Source organism: Cynoglossus semilaevis, chromosome 4 (genome assembly GCF_000523025.1).
Source record: "Cynoglossus semilaevis isolate Cse_v1.0 chromosome 4, Cse_v1.0, whole genome shotgun sequence".
Classification (NCBI taxonomy): Eukaryota; Metazoa; Chordata; class Actinopteri; order Pleuronectiformes; family Cynoglossidae; genus Cynoglossus; species Cynoglossus semilaevis.
Window position 1 is genome coordinate 14,788,095 of NC_024310.1, and position 16,808 is coordinate 14,804,902.

At 37.2% G+C, this 16,808-nt stretch overlaps 1 protein-coding gene across 8 annotated transcripts in view; it reads right to left on the bottom strand.

Annotated features, from left to right (window-relative positions):
- The window catches only part of synrg (synergin, gamma), a 27,214-nt gene continuing 10,406 nt past the window's right edge, over positions 1-16,808 (bottom strand). For 5 of the 8 annotated variants that reach the window (XM_025055294.1, XM_025055293.1, XM_025055292.1 and 2 more), the window contains 10 exons: positions 16,525-16,652; positions 16,048-16,110; positions 13,684-14,649; positions 6,796-7,332; positions 6,308-6,471; positions 5,663-5,716; positions 5,074-5,170; positions 4,452-4,600; positions 4,187-4,297; positions 1-949 (listed from right to left, as the gene is read on the bottom strand). In XM_025055294.1, the coding sequence (XP_024911062.1) occupies positions 818-949; positions 4,187-4,297; positions 4,452-4,600; positions 5,074-5,170; positions 5,663-5,716; positions 6,308-6,471; positions 6,796-7,332; positions 13,684-14,649; positions 16,048-16,110; positions 16,525-16,652 (2,401 nt within the window). In that variant the 3' untranslated portion in view covers positions 1-817. The other 3 variants (XM_025055291.1, XM_025055290.1, XM_025055289.1) reach the window with 2 other exon arrangements.

A 16,808-nucleotide genomic window follows, 5' to 3' on the forward strand; every position in this document is an offset into this window, starting at 1 on the left:
TAACTTTTCAACATGTTCAATTTTTATTTTCACACAAATTTTTTTTTTTCACAAAACAAACAAGTTTTTTAAATAATGTCTGATCCCCTTTTCCCCAGTGCAACTGTCAACACATAAAGAAAACAAAACCACAAGATTGGCTAAAGAGTGACCAACTGAGCAACTCTAAAGAATAATAACTGACTTCAGATCCAAGGATTTCACTTCGGCAGAATTTGAAAATTAAATAAAATAAAACATTGGGCTAAGGGAGGCAAAGAAGAGTGTTTACAGCTTCACACATCCAGTGATGTACAAACATAGATGCACAGATCATCTAAGAGTCACAACTACTGCAGTGTTTAAGCATCATTACTGCAGTAACAACGATAAAACCGGTCAATCATCACAGATCTGTCTGAAAGTAGAGGCCTCATTGTTGAGTTGAAAACAATTCATTAAATATCAGTTGTTTATAGATTGTCCAGTAAATAGGTTAAAGGTCACGCTGTGCTAAAACTTAACTGAAGTTTAACTTTCAAGTTCACATTTTCAGTTCAAATACATTTTTTTTCAACTATTATCTGATAATCTGTCTGATACTGGGTGTGTTAGGAAAAGAAGAACATACAGGTCGATTTTTTTTTTAACCTAAACCTAAAACAACAGCAGCATTTTAACAGAATAATGTTTTGTTTTTTAAGTAAGTAGCATCTTGTTTTTTGAAATGACTCAGTCTTAAAACTAGATAAGGAAAGACTATGGGTTGAAAACTTGATACGTGACAGCTAAAACTAAAAGATGGTTTGTTGTTTCTGGCCATGGCAGCAGCAGCAGCTCACAGCAGGTCGGGCAGGATGAGTCCTGGAGGTTTGGGCTCCACACAGTTGATCCAGAAGTTTGCACAACTGGAGTGGTACTGGTGGCCTCCGTACATTAGCTTGAAGTTGTCTGTCTCAGAGTTAAAGGCCTGTTAGAGTTGGGAGAGTTGAAGTTTTAGGGACAGGTAGAAACATTGATGCATCTAAAACTGGGACTAAGAGAAAACTATGAAAGGAAACTGAACTACAGTCAGTTCTACAGAGACATCATTTTAGAACATGAGCTATTTCTAGACTTTTACTGTAGATATCTGCTTGCTAATATGAGCAATCTCTAAAAACGTAGAGTGTTTTTTGATTTGGGGTGTCCACACTTTATTGGCTTGGGGGCTACTGTCTAACCGACCAGGCTAAAGTACTAAAGTACTAGTTTGAAAATGTCGTTTTACGAACGGCCTTCAGGAACAAATAAGGTTAAAAAACGAAGGTTCCACTGTATATATGTACTACAAACTACATGCACAGTATAATTTAAATATTATAGTATATTATTAGCACTACACACTACTCAGGATCTGTATTTTTCCAATATTGGTAAAAATTTTAGAATTGAAAAACAAAACCCAACTATAGTGCCTCCGATCCGATACCTACTTTACTTTACTTTGTGCAACATGACTAGTGACACTATTCTCCAAGTTATAGTATAGGTATCGGACATTCCAAAGTTCTATCGAGCCATCCTATATAATTATATTTAAATAGTTTTTAATTTTCTCCTGTTTTAATTGTTTACGATCTACCAGCACCTCCTTTAGGATCTACTCACTGGGTCACACACTGAGTTTCACACCTCAACTACAGGACCGTAAACATCAATGATAGATAGGATAAGTGTGACCTACACAAAACTGAGACAAGTGTGTGTGTGTGTGTGTGTGGGCAGAATAAGAAAATGCTTCTCTGTGAGTGAGGTGCTGTTGAAGAATTTGCATCACTGGTGAAATTGTGATGCAGGAGCAGCAGAGGGGATGAGTCATGTGCAGTGATTCATCACCTCCCACACAGCAGGAGAGGAGAGAGGAGGAGAGAGGAGCAGAAAGCAACGGTCTCACAGGAAGAAGAAACACAAATTCAGCCACAACGGACCATAAAAACCAAACACGTCATCACCTGACGGAGCAGTGTATAGTCATCTCTCATATGACGGTGAATGAGAAGATTCTACTCACTGCCTGGTTTATAGATCCTTTTTTTTCACAGGGGTTGTGTGGACAAAGCTACGTGTCCCCCCCTAGCTCTATCTTCTCACCCACTGTTCCAGCTATTGACAACAGGTAGTCAGCTAAAGGTCTAAATATCTTTGCACAGTTGTTCGCTGCCTTAATCATAGGTGCTGGAAGTCAGTAACGGTCTGTAGTGTGGCCACAGTGTGGAGCACTTTTGTTGTCTTGCTTTTCACTCTATGGTTTCTGCCATTCACATATTCATACATACTTTATTTCTTCTTCCAAATTCCAATCACAAGCTGCATTTTAAAAGTAAATGATGTTACATTAAATGTTTGGGCCCAGAGCCAAATCAGCATGTAGACTAAAAAAGATGCCCCTGACTAGCTAATGATCAGCAGACACCCACAGTCATCAGAGACCAAAGACCAGAGACATACAACTACTTGTTAGTTTGGGCTTTAGAGAGGAAGGTGAAAGACGAGAACTTTAGACCCCTGTGAGACAAAGAGACAACCTCTGTGGGACACCACCACCTGAGGTGACAATGTTTTTGGCCTACCAAAAAAAAAACAAAACACTGACAGCTTGCTAATCCTAACCTTTCACTGTCCAACATCCAAATGTAAATGCCTTTAAGGTCAGGCCATTGTCAGGAGGTTCCATGTACTACTATTCAGCTGCAAAAGGCTTATGTAATGTTAAATACACCCAATGTGAGAAACTTATAACAGTACAATAGAGATGTAATGATACATTTGATTAACAACATGATTTGCAATATGATTTGTTTTCTTCGTTCAAGACAATTTTATCACTTTTTTACCAGTGTGTTGACTTCATGAGTATTGCGTTGGACTTCTGGCCTTAGTAGAGCAGCGGCCATAGCCAGCCACAGTGTCAGCTAGCACGCAATCTTATCTAGGCTGCTACACCTTCCAATGAATTACATTGATGCAAATCCATTGGCATCAATTCATAATGTATCATTACATCTCTATGGTACAGTTAACCTAACAGCTAATGTTGGCTTCATTTTTAATGCAGGTATAAATTCTGATAACATTTGACTTGAGAAAGGAGTGAAATAGCAATCTGTCAGTTTGGTACTGTTTATCTGTTAGCGCTAATGCTTTTTGGCTAAATCCACTTTTCATTCCATTCCATTTTTCTCTTTGTTCCAGCCCTAATTGTTAGGGGATTACTGGGCAAGGATTCTCATGCATGACTTTCATGAACAGATCAAAAGTTAGAAAAAGCTTAATATGGGCAATTTTCAAAATAATTATCAAAACTTGACATTTCTGTTTTCAGCAGACAACAGGATAAGAGAAAAAGGGTTTTGTTTTTTTTTTGTTTTGTTTTGAGTCATGTGGATGTAGCCTCAGCCTAAATGAGCTGATTGGCTATAAAAGTGCCTTGAAAAAAATATAATTCTTGTCATGTAGGCCTTAATACTAAAGGTATTGAACCCATCACCCTAAGACCCCAAGTATGAAAAGGTAAAGGTTGAATTAAAAAAATAAAATGAGTCATACTCTTTTAAAAAGACGTCCAATAGTTCTCTCTTTGTTCTGCAAAATGTATTAAATTTCACAATGTCAGATACTGTACATCAGACAGGAGGTGCATGATGTGTAGGGCTGCACAATATTTGTATATGCAGTCAAATCATCTTAGTGCAATCATATTCTGCTTAAACAAAATGGGAGCTTTTCATGTGATTGGTTTCAAATCAACCCTGTGAGTTGCTTTTAAGTAAAAGTCAAAGTACCGCAGTGATAAACCGATTCTTCAGCTTTTTCTTCTTCTTTTGATGTTGTAACAAATAACTTTAGTTCTATTAACTCCACTATAAGAGGTGTTAAGTAATATGGTCACGTCAGAGTTTAGAAGCTTTTCTTTTCTTTTTGTTGTTTTATTTGGCTACGCGCTGCAATAGGCCCGCCCCAAATTCTGTCTTTGGTGGAGATAGGTGATGAGCCCAGACCCCAGCCCTCCTGTAAGCCTTAATTTGTTTTGTGGTTCAACAAAAAGTAACAAATACTAAAATAAATGTTTATATTTGATACTATGTATTGTCAGTTATATTGTGCAGCCCTACTTTACAAACAAGTGTTTGTGTGTGTATGTGTGTGTGTGTGTGTTTCTACAAACCTTGCTACGACCATCAACATTGAGCAGACAGACTCCACAGGCCAACTCTTTTGCATTCTTGATGCCATGCCTCAGAACACAGGAGGAGAAATCTAGAGAACTTTCATCAGGCTACAACCACAGACACAACCAGACAGTCAGTCAGTCGGATGGTCAAAAACACACACACATAAACGCAAAACCACACATTAACATAAGAATGTTAAATTAAACTAAGTTGTGCATTTTCTGTAGTTTTGTGGCTGATCATTTCACAGTAGCTTACAGCGAGCTTGGCCAGCGACATGAAGCCCATGAGGTTGTTCCATATACGGCTGATGTCCGTCAGCAGCTGCTGTAACTTTTCAGAACTCACTGCTGTCGCTTTGATCGCCAGCTCCACGCGGCGAGTCACACGATAGACTTCAACCACACCTGAGAGTAAAATATATAGTATATGTGTAAAAGATAATTCAATTACATTTTAAATGCATTAAAACATAAAACAAATACAAGTGTGTTAAACAAGTGATACAGCCAAGAAGAAAGACGGGTTATTATAATACAGGTTTAGGATGAAATACAATTTAAAAAAAAAATGGTATACCCAAATGGACCCTTTTGAACAAACAAAGATGCAGTAACATTCACCAGATTAGTAAATAAATAACAGTAAGCCCATATTAGATTAAAAATATAATAAGATAACCATAAGTGCAGCTACAGTAGAATGACAAAGGTAAAACTAGATTTAAAAAAAAGCCAAATTAAAGTTTTTAAAGTTCAATAATAGCTAAAGTTCTACAAACATTAAATGGTTAATTAAAGAAAATGAATGTCTGCCCTAAAATCCCAAAGGTGAGACAGAAAAGTTTTCTGGAAGTTAACAGAGCTATCCCTGTGCTCACCCAGCAGGTATTCCATGCCCTGAGCCGACTGGATGACTTCAGTGCAGACAGAGGAGCTGCTGATGCTGTTCAGGATGTTGTTAGCTTTACTGATGACCTAATGAAAAAAAAAACTGTCTCAGTCAAAAAATATTGCTTTTGCTCATTGAAATGTGCTCATTTTTTTGAATTGGTGAAACTCTGTAACTACCACCAGGATGGCTTTCTGCCATTTTTAGAAATTCACACAGAAAAAAAAAATTCAGCTGGTTTGTAACTTTTCTTCTTCCCTCCCCTTTAATTAGTGTTTACCACAGCAGTGAGTCACATAATGATTTGGCATAGTCTTTATGACAGATGCCCTTTTTGATAATATCCTGCCCCCTGGGATCTGGAGTTGGAGAGGTAGGTGGATTAAACCAGAGCTGCTAAATAGGAATACTTCCACTACAGCACATTTAATTTATAAATATGTCTTGTGTATAATACTCTAGAGCTACCTTTGTCCTCTCTCTCTTTCTCTCTCTCTCACACACAGAGCTATTTTTATTCAGTTTGTTAAAACGACCTGCTTTCTTTGGGCTTCAGAGAACGACAACTAAACACAAACCTCCAAAGCACCTTCCAGACAACGCTGCCACTCGTACGCATATCGCTCACTCTCCTGCAACAACAGCACAAATGAATGTTAATGACCACAAAAATGACCAAACATACAGAAGACAGCCGCTCCAAAAACACTTACATATTTTTGTGGTTACGCCTCGAGACAAATATGACTGGTGTCCAGAAATTAACATACAACTATTTCTATGTAGTTGGAAGTTGTATGATTTTGCATGATGTAAGACTTAGTCTTTCTTTATGATGCTGCTAATTTACATTTAATTCAATATGTTCGTCCAAAAAGGTTTACATCACCTATGCACTTGTACCTTATACTATTACATATGTGGACCTTAATCTTTACACTAATAACAATATAGATTGATCTTTTCTTCTTTAGCCCTAGTCCTAGGTTTTTCATACTACTGTAAATATAGCCACAACGCAGCATTCTAATACTGATTTGTGTCTGAAAGTTCCTATCAGGCTCAGTTTTAACTTTCATTTTCATTACTTCAAACACAATGATAAATGCAATAGTATATTTGAGGTAATGCTGTTCTGTAACCTTTAGTGGAGACTAAGTCTACATGCAGAAGGCCATGCCAAACAACATGTAAAGGTGCTATGTTTGCAGCGCAGAGCTGACCTCAACCTCTCCAGTCAGGTCCTTGTACTTGTCTCTGATGACAGGCAGAGCAGGCTTCTCATTCAGGGTGTTGGATCTGTCTCTGAAGAGCTGCTCTGGTGCTGGAGATGGTGGTGATGGACCAATCTCCTTTTCACCCAAACTGTGACTGCGCTTGTGGGAACCTGAGGCAGATGCAGGAGTGGAGAGGGATTTTATTTCTAGAGTAGGTGTTTACAGGCCTAACAGTGCAAAAACATGCTAATAATCTAAACTTTTGGCAATTTAAGTAATGTTATGTTTCTTTGAAGTGCAACTCAGGGTCAAATAAAGTTCTTTGACTTTGAAAAATGATATGATTAATCTCCACAAATTAATGCTATATACATACAAAACAGACAAATCACATGGTTTGGTTATATAGATAGATACACATTCACACATATGAATATACATATATAAATACACATATATATCCATTTTTCTTTTAGACTGGGAATGTAACTTACCTTTAACAGACAAGTCAAAGGTCGCCAGTTCACTCTTGATCATCTCCTCGCTGGACTTTACTTTGGTCTGAGCACTGGCTTTGAGAAAGTCAAATTTTCCAAATTTGGGCTTGTCACCCTGGAAGGCTCCAAACTCATCCGAGTCATCTTCTCCTGTTTCGGTTTTAGTAGGAGGCAAGGATTTTTCAGAGACGGTACTTGCAAAATCTCCAAAATCATCGTCTACAGCGACAACTCCACCACGTTCACCAGAGGTAAACTGAGCGTAGGGCTCCACCGTATCATCTGTGGACGAGTTGAGTTCGGTGGGGAAAGAGGCTACAAAGTTTTCTTTAGTGTTAGCTGGGATGTTTTCACTGCTCTCGGTGGACAGCCCCTTTCTCTGAGTGGGAGCTGAAGAAGAAAGCGGAGCTCTGTCCAAGCTTTGTGGCTTTCTAAGATCGCATGGCAGACATTCCTCCTGGTCTGACCAGTCATAGCTGGTCAGGGTGCTGAGGGCTGATGTCCTAAAGGGGTCAAATTTCAGGTCGCCTCCTTCTGAAATGATAACAAAGAAATACCAGTGGTTCCTAGAGATTTAGGTGCAAAATTATTTTCATTTTGAAAGGGGGTTAAACTCCTACTAAGGTTATATATATAATCCTTATATAAGTGAGAGGTTTAAGGTTTTTTTTATTTAAACGTATCTGTTCTATTCATAAATAAATGCCAATATTTATCAAATGATTTCACACAATGTTGTATCTACCTATAAGTGTAACTATAATATGTAGTACTTTTCTTATTTAATGTTCATGTGATGTAATGAAATTCAGATTAGGAATGTGATGAAGAAACAGCAGCGACAGTGTCTCAAGCAAACAGTTTGAAACAGGTTGAACTGAGGCAGAAGGGTCCGCAAAACATTTCAGCAGCAAATTCTAACAGGGGTGTGCCATCTAAGGCAACTCACAATTCACTTTGATTACTAATTCATCTAATCGTAATTAGATGATTCAACAATTATCATGATTTAAATAAATAGAACTTAATACATTTTCAATGCATCTTTTTTCTTCAGGATTTCTTTTCGGTACCAGGAAACAATGTTTGTTTTGTTATTATCCATAAATTCAAGTAACTAAATCAATCTACCTCAATTATCTTTTATTTATGTCAAACTAAACTATCCCTATTTTCCACCAAGGAACCCACAGACCTACAGCAGTGGCATATACAGAAATAAAACAACTTTGGTGGAACAAAGTCCATATTATTTTGGAAAACAAATAACATAAAGTGCCTTAGGAAATAAATAAGCCGTGTTTCAACCAAAATCATCAATGGTCATGGTCCACATGCAGCCGTAAAGAATATTTAAAGTGAAAATCCTGTGCCTAACAGTGTTGTGCCAGTATTTGACATAGGCTCCATGTAAGAATTTTTAAAACATTTTTATATAACATATTTCATTTCCACATGCCTTCTGAAAAGTCCTCTAAGACAGTTTGCAACACTGACCCCTTAAAAGTCTTCTCTCATGTGTTTTAAGCCATACTAAATTATCAGTTCTGCTGCTCTAGCCTCAATTTACCGTCTTCAGCTTAACAATACATACAATATTGGGTGATCAAAGTACTACATGTGCAGAGACAGAAGTGTTGAGTGGATTTCCTATTCGACCTATTTGTTTGACAATTATTTACTGCTAGTGTGGTTCATCATCTTCTAGAGAAAATGAAATACATTTAATAAGAAAGCTATGATTTTTATTTTGAGAATTAATTGTGATACTCATTAATGGATAATAGGATTCTGCTGGTATTTACAACTGATTTACCATTGAACTACTGATGTAAACTCCAACAGACAAACTGAACTAAACTGAAAAGAAACCGCAGCTGGCCAAGTAAAACTAAGCTACATGTTGTATTGATGCACAAAATACAAAGAAAGTATAGAAGTAAAAATATTATTGAGCTGACACTACAAAGACCATCATTGATTCAAACATGCCCAGTTCAACAGGGCTAACAACAGGAAAGCAGCTAATGCCAAAGGTACAAATAACACTTTGCCCCTGCAAAAATGTTGGTAGTAAAAAGCCCTTTTAGTTGGCAAGTTTGACTCATCAATAAAAATCAGTTATCAAAACTGGCCATAAAATTGCAATTGGTGCTTCTGTTATCCAGTGATTGCAGTGACCACTCCAGCATAAATCATTAGTTTTACTGTTCAAAATTATCATTATTATTATTATCATTATTATTATTATATTATGGAAAGCTTAATTTCAGCATGTCATTTTGCTCAACAGTGACAGGCTGAACATATAAATACTCAGCCACTAGATGAAAGGTATAAAAAATAAAGACTCTTTGAGAACTGAACTGTTGATTTTCCTTCTTTTTTCTTTCTTCAATTACTGTGAATAAGTAAGGGTAGTGTTCAATATAACAGACCCAGGTTTTACATTGAGTAAATGAATTGTTAGTAGACTGAAACCAGAAGATTAACTAGATATTCCACTACATACTGTATATTTTTAAGACACACGTTTGGTGGTGTGCTGTGGGACTCACTTGTTTTAAATATATGCCCTTGCTCAAAAATAGTTAGGAAGCACTATTTGATCACTGTCTTCATACATATCACACAGGCATTGAATAGTGTTAATAGAATTTGTGAAATTGACAAGAATATACAATATGCTGGAAGCCTAATAAATGCACTATTTGAACAAAAGGCCTCTCTTTGGAAAAAGGAAAGAAGAGGAAATAAGACGGTAGGCATTGAGGCAAAACAACAGTCATTTATTACAACAATATAGGTAGAGAGAAAGAAGAAAAACTGTAAATACAGTGAAAGAAGCCTATCCTTAAAAGAGTTCTGTAAAACCAACACTTGCAAAGGTAGAATGCAGTCATTTAAAGTACATGGGCATGCAGTAACAGGAAAAGAGAAAAAAAGGAAGGAAACAAACAGTGAGAAAAAAAATAATTAAGGAAATCCCAGAGGATAGAGAAGCAGAACCCAGAATGAGAAGGCACATTCACAGACTAAATCAGTCACTCTGGGGGATAACACTTATGGTTTTATACTTAATTGTAAAGCAACAATAAAGTTTGGAACAATATTTGCTTATAGAACATTTGAAAAGCCAAGTTGGTCAGATAATGCAAAAAGCAAGATCGAGGTACAACCATGAACCCTTTGAGGACCTTAGGGTTGGAGGTGCATAAAATGCTTTAAATAAACAATGTTTAGGGATAATTCATTAAAGACAGGAGGAGGCAATGTCTGCTGGAGTGACTCTTTACCAAGCACTCAAAGGGTTGGACTAAGAAAAAGAGAGGACTATTCTTTACCGATGCATCGTCATTTACTCTATTTAGTAGATGCTCAGACAAATTTAAAGAGACAGTATCATTTTTTTCTCAATTTTGACGTGCCTTGAAAAGCACATACACTTCCACAACATTATTTTCTCAAGACATTTTCTCAAGTTGTTCTTTGAGGATGGTGACCCCTTAATAATTATTTATCCACATACTGTTTGCTCGCACCAATAGACATAGTACGTAAATAGCAGAAAGTTCAGGGATGGTTTCTTTCCTCAAAATAAGTTCCCATATTGTAATAAATATACTCCATCATAAGTATATTTTTCTCTAATCTGTGAAAAGTTTCCTCTTTACAAATTTCTTGTCAATTCCACAAATTGAAAAAGAGTCGGACTGGAAAGTCACAAGTGATTACAGACCGATTTTAGCAGGAAAAAATAGAAAAATAAATGTTTCATTTTGTGACACACACACACACACACACAAACAATTAAAAAAGAAATACTGTCTCTTTAATTTTTTTTGATTATGTTCATAAAATAGCATGGCATATGTAGACTGTTTTTATTGTTGGCACTGGAGGAAGCAGTGGCAACTGCTAGCTTAAAAAAGATGTGTGTAATAACTAAGGTCCACAGAAGAATGAAGATACTTTTGAATAGGCATGATGAGATGTTCTCATGCTAGTTTTAGGAGAAAATACACAACTGCTGATAGAGTTAGTGAACTTCATGGTTTTGGTCGAATTGGAAGTGTATATGCTTAAAAAGGTTTATTTAAAAACAGAAAGTCGACTGCTACTTCGACATACAGTCTATGCTTGCATTGTGTTTAAACTGTCCTCCCTGTTACACACATATAACAGGAACAGTATTTCGAAGACGGAACAAAAGAGAAAAAAAAAAGTACAAAGGGAAAAGTAACTGAGTGTAACTGAGTAATGACTGTCAAACCATAACAGGAGCTACAATAAGGTGATAAGAATGTTTTCATGTATGGAAATAAGAATGATCTGCATACATCCAATGATGCTTTTTAAAAAAAGATGAAGAAAACACAATTCTGTTAGCATGCATAAGTAACACTATTCTGTTCAGCTTGTGTCAATTGAAATAATGATGTCTTATTATGGATTCTCATTATCGTGACCAACATTCTTTGAAGTTAGTTAACATTTTTTTGAATAAAACAAACTTTCTGAGTGATTGGACAATGGCTCACTCACATCTGCCCTTCTATTCTTACACCTTACTTAATTAAGCTAAATACATAAATTGGGATAAGTAATTTATTATTTGAAGGAGTTGCATTGAAATTGGTCAAGGGTGTTTTAAGTGAAAGGTGAGCTGTGACATGGTGATGTAAAAAAATAATGAGCTATGGATTCATGAAGAGGGAACAAATACATGGACAGTAGCTGATACTGACATAGATTATTAGTTTGAATTACTTTTACTTTTGGGGTTTACTTATGAGGTTAACACCCATTTCTGATGTTACTGAAAGGCTATTTATTAAATGATACTGTGTGTAAGTTTGAAAATACTGTACGGTAATGTAGCAGCTGATGTACAAACACTTAGAAAATGTACAACATTAAGCTCAAATGTAGCTTCTGTTACAGCAGCTTGTTTGCAGAGGTTACATGCAGATCTTTTATAATAAATTATTTTTTTAAAAGTTTTCTGAATGTATTTAATTATTTTAGGTTAAAAAAATCAAGTGAAATTTGGCATAACACAAAATTAACAATAAGAAAAATAAGTATGGAACTTTTGTATTTTAATCATGTACATGTATAAGTTTATATGTATATGTTGTATATTATGCATACGGTACATTGCGAATCCAGAAGTTATTTCTGTACTTTATATTCTTGAAATGTAGGGTAAAGCAGAGCTGAACTGAAATTGCAGGTTTAACCAGAACATTTGACATGACCCAAACCATGCTGGGGTGAGTCATTCAAACACTTCCAGAAACCTTACTTTAGTTAGCATTTAGCACAGATCAGCCTTGTGTGGTAAACTGAAGTTATCTCTTTCAGGTGTGCCGTTTGAGAACACTATGGTTTCCCGATAAACTACAGTAGCAGTGAAAAAGGGACATTGAACAAGGAAGAAAACGTACCATCATTGACGTCGATATAAATCAAACACTATAACCCACTTGAAACAGACTATCCTACAGTGGGTTTGACTGCTACCAGAAAATAATAAGTGCAAAAACACTGATAAGAAGTGTATGTCCCATGTATAAGAAGCACACATGGACACCCAAGGCAGAGGAAATATGGGAGACAATCAAATTATAAAAAAGTATAAATAAATCATTACATTTACTATTGCAATACCCTTGCCACCTCGTAAAAATGATAAATATTTCTAGATCAGCCACTGTTTCCATTGTACTGTTCCTTGCAGAACATTTCTAAAACCGTTTGACGAAAGTGTGCCTGCTCATGGCCTTAGCAGACATCCAACCAGAAGAGCAGGAAAATGTCATTATGGACAAAATAACTAACAGGAACTACAAGAAGAAAAGTGTTTCATTTGACCTTTTACATCTCTGGCTTTGATACCTGGTAAAAAAAACTATATTTTTGCACTCGCAAGCGCCACCTTGCCACCACATAGCCTAGACAGGATTGAATATGCATACATGTATCTTAGATTTAACCTTGGCTGTTGGAATTCACCAGGCTAGCTAGACAAGAACAGTTTAACTGGAATTAAAAAGAAATGGCAAATATAATGCACATAGGAAAAAAGACTCCAAACACCAAACTTGAATTCAGTATACAGTAGCATTTTGACGGAAAAAAAGCTATGACTAGACATTTATGACTAATATACGCCAGCCAAAGCAAACCCAGTTCAAGGATTGACACAGTCAGGCTGTCACCAGACCACGCACTGATATACAGTAGGTACTTATGTACAGTATGTAAGTGCCGAACTTCGAGCTACATTGCACCATAGAAACAGAACTCCAAGGTAAGTTGAGGATCCCCGTATTTTAAAAAGTATTCTGTAAAGTACTTGCTTACTGTCAAACTGTGGAATAATACTCTGTATCTACTCCTTCACGACAAGGACAACCACACTATACTGATGCCAGAGTACTTTGGTCAAGTACGTACACACAAAACTTTGGTGGGCTTGACCCAATACCAGAGACCTTATGTACCAATCAATGTCCAACATGTCAACGCCAGCCACTGACCACAGATGACCACTTCAAATGTGTCATGAACTCTGTTAAACAACATTAAAAATGAAGATGATAGAAAGGGAAGCAGTGAAGAAAATAAAGGTGAGCATAGCTAAAATATGATTGAATGGATCATGACATGTTAAATAAAAATGTTGTGCATGATACGTTATATTATGTAGGTTTGGGTCTATCCTATGTTTTGGAACAAAGTAAAATTATTATATTTCTCTTCACTCATTTGTTGATTGAAACAAAGTATACTGAGAAAGCAATAGCCCCAACTGAGCCTGGATACATATTAGTGTGTGAGTAACAAGACCTCACCAGAGCAAACGCACTAGTTCCTCACCTGTGGCCGGGGGTTGGTGAACTGACAGACCAGGCAAATCCAGAGAGCTGTCCGACATCACATGCTTCAGATCGCTGCCCATATCTGAAAGCTTCATGTCCAGCTGCACTGACAACGCATCCTCAGAATCGTCCTTTCCCACACTGCTTCCTCCGATGGATGGCAAGTCCAGGGATTTCACAGAGCTGGAGTCCTCTTTGCCATGCTTAAAGGCCGAGACCTTATCCAGGGTCTTCTCTGAAGCCCCGAGTGCTGTACAGAATTGGGAGGACTGAAAGTCAGCAAAGTCATCGGTGTCGCTTTTAGCAGAAGAGATGGAGCCACCACTGCTTTCCTTGGTGTCATCATTTGTGAGGCCTCCCTCCATGGACAGTTGTTTAAATACATCATATTTATCAGAGTTCTGATGAGACTGCTGCTGCTTTGTCAGAGGCTCCACCTGTAACACAATTCCTTCACCAGTGTTGCTTTTGGGCTCACCACTGGAACTACCAAAGGCCAAGAAGTCTGCAAAATCATCCTGAGGCCCCGGAGCTGCAGTTCCACCTGCTGCCAAAGCATGGTCAGTGTCTGAGGAGGTGCTAAAGAGGGCAAAGTCACCAAATTCATCTGTTCCACCACCTGAAGGTTTAGCACCTCCTGACAGGAGGACAAGAGAGGGTGGGACAGACACAGGCATAAATGTGCTAGGTTTTATCTCAGCAGGAGCGGGAACAGAAGGAGCTGTAGAAGAAAAAAGCTCCAGGTCAGCTATGTTCAACAAGTTTTTGCTTGGAGAAAGAGAGACTGGTTGCTGCTGTTGTAGCTGTTGTTGAGACTGGGAGTTTGTGAAAATCGAAGGAAAGGAGGAGGGCTGGAAGGTTTTGGCCTGTTCTGAAGGGTCTAGTGGAGAGACGCTGTCGGCGGTTTTAAAGTCTGTAAAGCCATCGTCAGCACTGACACACTTGAAATCTGCAAATCCTTCCCCTGTGAACAGAGAACATAATTCTTGTTTAGAAACACAGATATGACAGGTACAACCTGAAACAATCTCAAGGGTCAACTCCAGTCAACAACAATAAAAAGAAACAAAGATTGAGAAATATTCTACTGACTTTTTGAAATGTTCAGCTAGATCTCTCTAACATAATATAAAAATGAGGGGCTTAAGGATTCAAAAGATTTTGTCTGATGTTGAAATGAAAACCAATCAAGTAAAATACAAATTGGTTAATTTGAACTTGCTTAGTCAACATAGTTTGAAACTAAGATTGAAAATAAGCAATAGTCAGCTATACATATATATAAAGAATAGTCAAGAAATTAGCTAATAATTAGCATGGAAAAACCTAGTAATCGGACAAAATGATAAAAGCAAGCATTTAGAGTAATGCCCCATGGTAAGCCTGGGGAGAAGGCAGAAATATAGCAGATAGACAACATTTAGTCCAGACAATAGGCAATAGCCCAGAATTAGATAGCTATTGAAGAAAAGACTATATGTTAGCTTAATAAACCAAATGAACTGTTGTCTCATACAAAGTAACCACAGTAGCCACATGCTAAGGACAGTGCAAAACAGCAAAGTTACTATACACATCACAGTTGGAAAAAATCCTAGCCAGTAGTGCTAAAAGATTGAAGATGGTAACACAACTCCAACAAGTTAACAACATGCAGAAGAGTAGCCCCAATTCTTAAACGGTTAGAAAGTTAGACCCAAATTGACTGTCAGGGTTTTGGACATATGATTACATCTCTGAAGTGTCTGTCAATGCCTTTAGTCCCACTTTCAACAACCCAATCATATACAACCCAAAGCACAATGCTTAAAGATCGGCTCTGCTCAGGTCATAACATATTTTTTATGACACATATATTTATATAAATAAGTAAGTCAAATCTAACTTGCGGAATAAAAGTTTTTTTTTTAGGGTTTATCACTCAGAGATCTTTTCTGATGACAGTATTTGTAGACTTATTTCTCGCATGTGTCCCATGGAGCAAAACAAAAAAAAGTCCATCTTAATTGACTTCAGGGCCAGCAGGGCAGTTATGATAGGGCATCTCCTGACAATATATGTGTTTACTGTATCAATGACATGGACCTTCAAGCTGCAGAGCTAACTGGGGAAAAGTGACACCCTTACTAACACTAGTGCTGTGTTCTGAGGAAAAGAAAAACTATGGCTCATGGGGCTAATGGGCTGCCTGAAGTAGAGCTCACTGCAAAGCACAACTTACTGGACTTGTTTCCATTGGAAACTGCACTAATGAGACAAGGAAACACACTAGTATCAAAAACACCACAGAATCAGAAAGGGTGAATTACACTTTTAACCTTGAGTTACACACACACAAAAAAAACAAAGAAAGTGTTATTACCAACAGGTTTCTTGTCAGTAGGTTTTTGGAGGTCTCTGAAAACACTGTATCTGTCGCCAACATCTGTAGAAAAACAAAAGACAAAATGTTCTTTAGCCACAGTAAAACAGTGAATTGTCGTACGAGTGGAACCACACAGTAGACTGACCCCTGATTAAAGGACCACCTGCAATCATTCTTCATGTCGTGGCTAGTTCTGGAAATTTAATTGAATTGAAATTCTTTTAGCAATGTTTTAGCTTCCCTTAAGCTATTGATGCTATAGTTTTTTTCTTGTTTATGTTGTCATTTCTTTAGATCTTTCTTTATGTTTTGAATTTTGATGAATATTTGGTTACGTTTTTGGTACTTACAAACTATTTGGGGGTTATGTTTTAGTTCATTTTGCTTTTTATTCTTTTTCTGGGATGTATTTATGGCATTCATGGTGCACTTGAATCTACATTTGCACATTTAGCCAAAGTTTAGCTGAGATACCTGAGACATGGGTAGTGGGCTCGGCCGGCTGATCCACAGACAGTTGCTTAAAGGCGGCATATTTATCTGAGGAGGTTGTAGAGGCAGAGGAGGAGGAACCACACATTGGTGTCAGCATGGTAGATGCACTGCAAAAACAAAGAAGCCAAAGCAATAGTTAAAAAGAGGTTAATAACTTTGCATTAGACTTTAAAAGTCTTTATTGACACAGCATGATGACGCTAAATCCTCTCTCCTCCTGCTAACTTATATGAAATAATACTGTAGTGAAATGACACAGATCA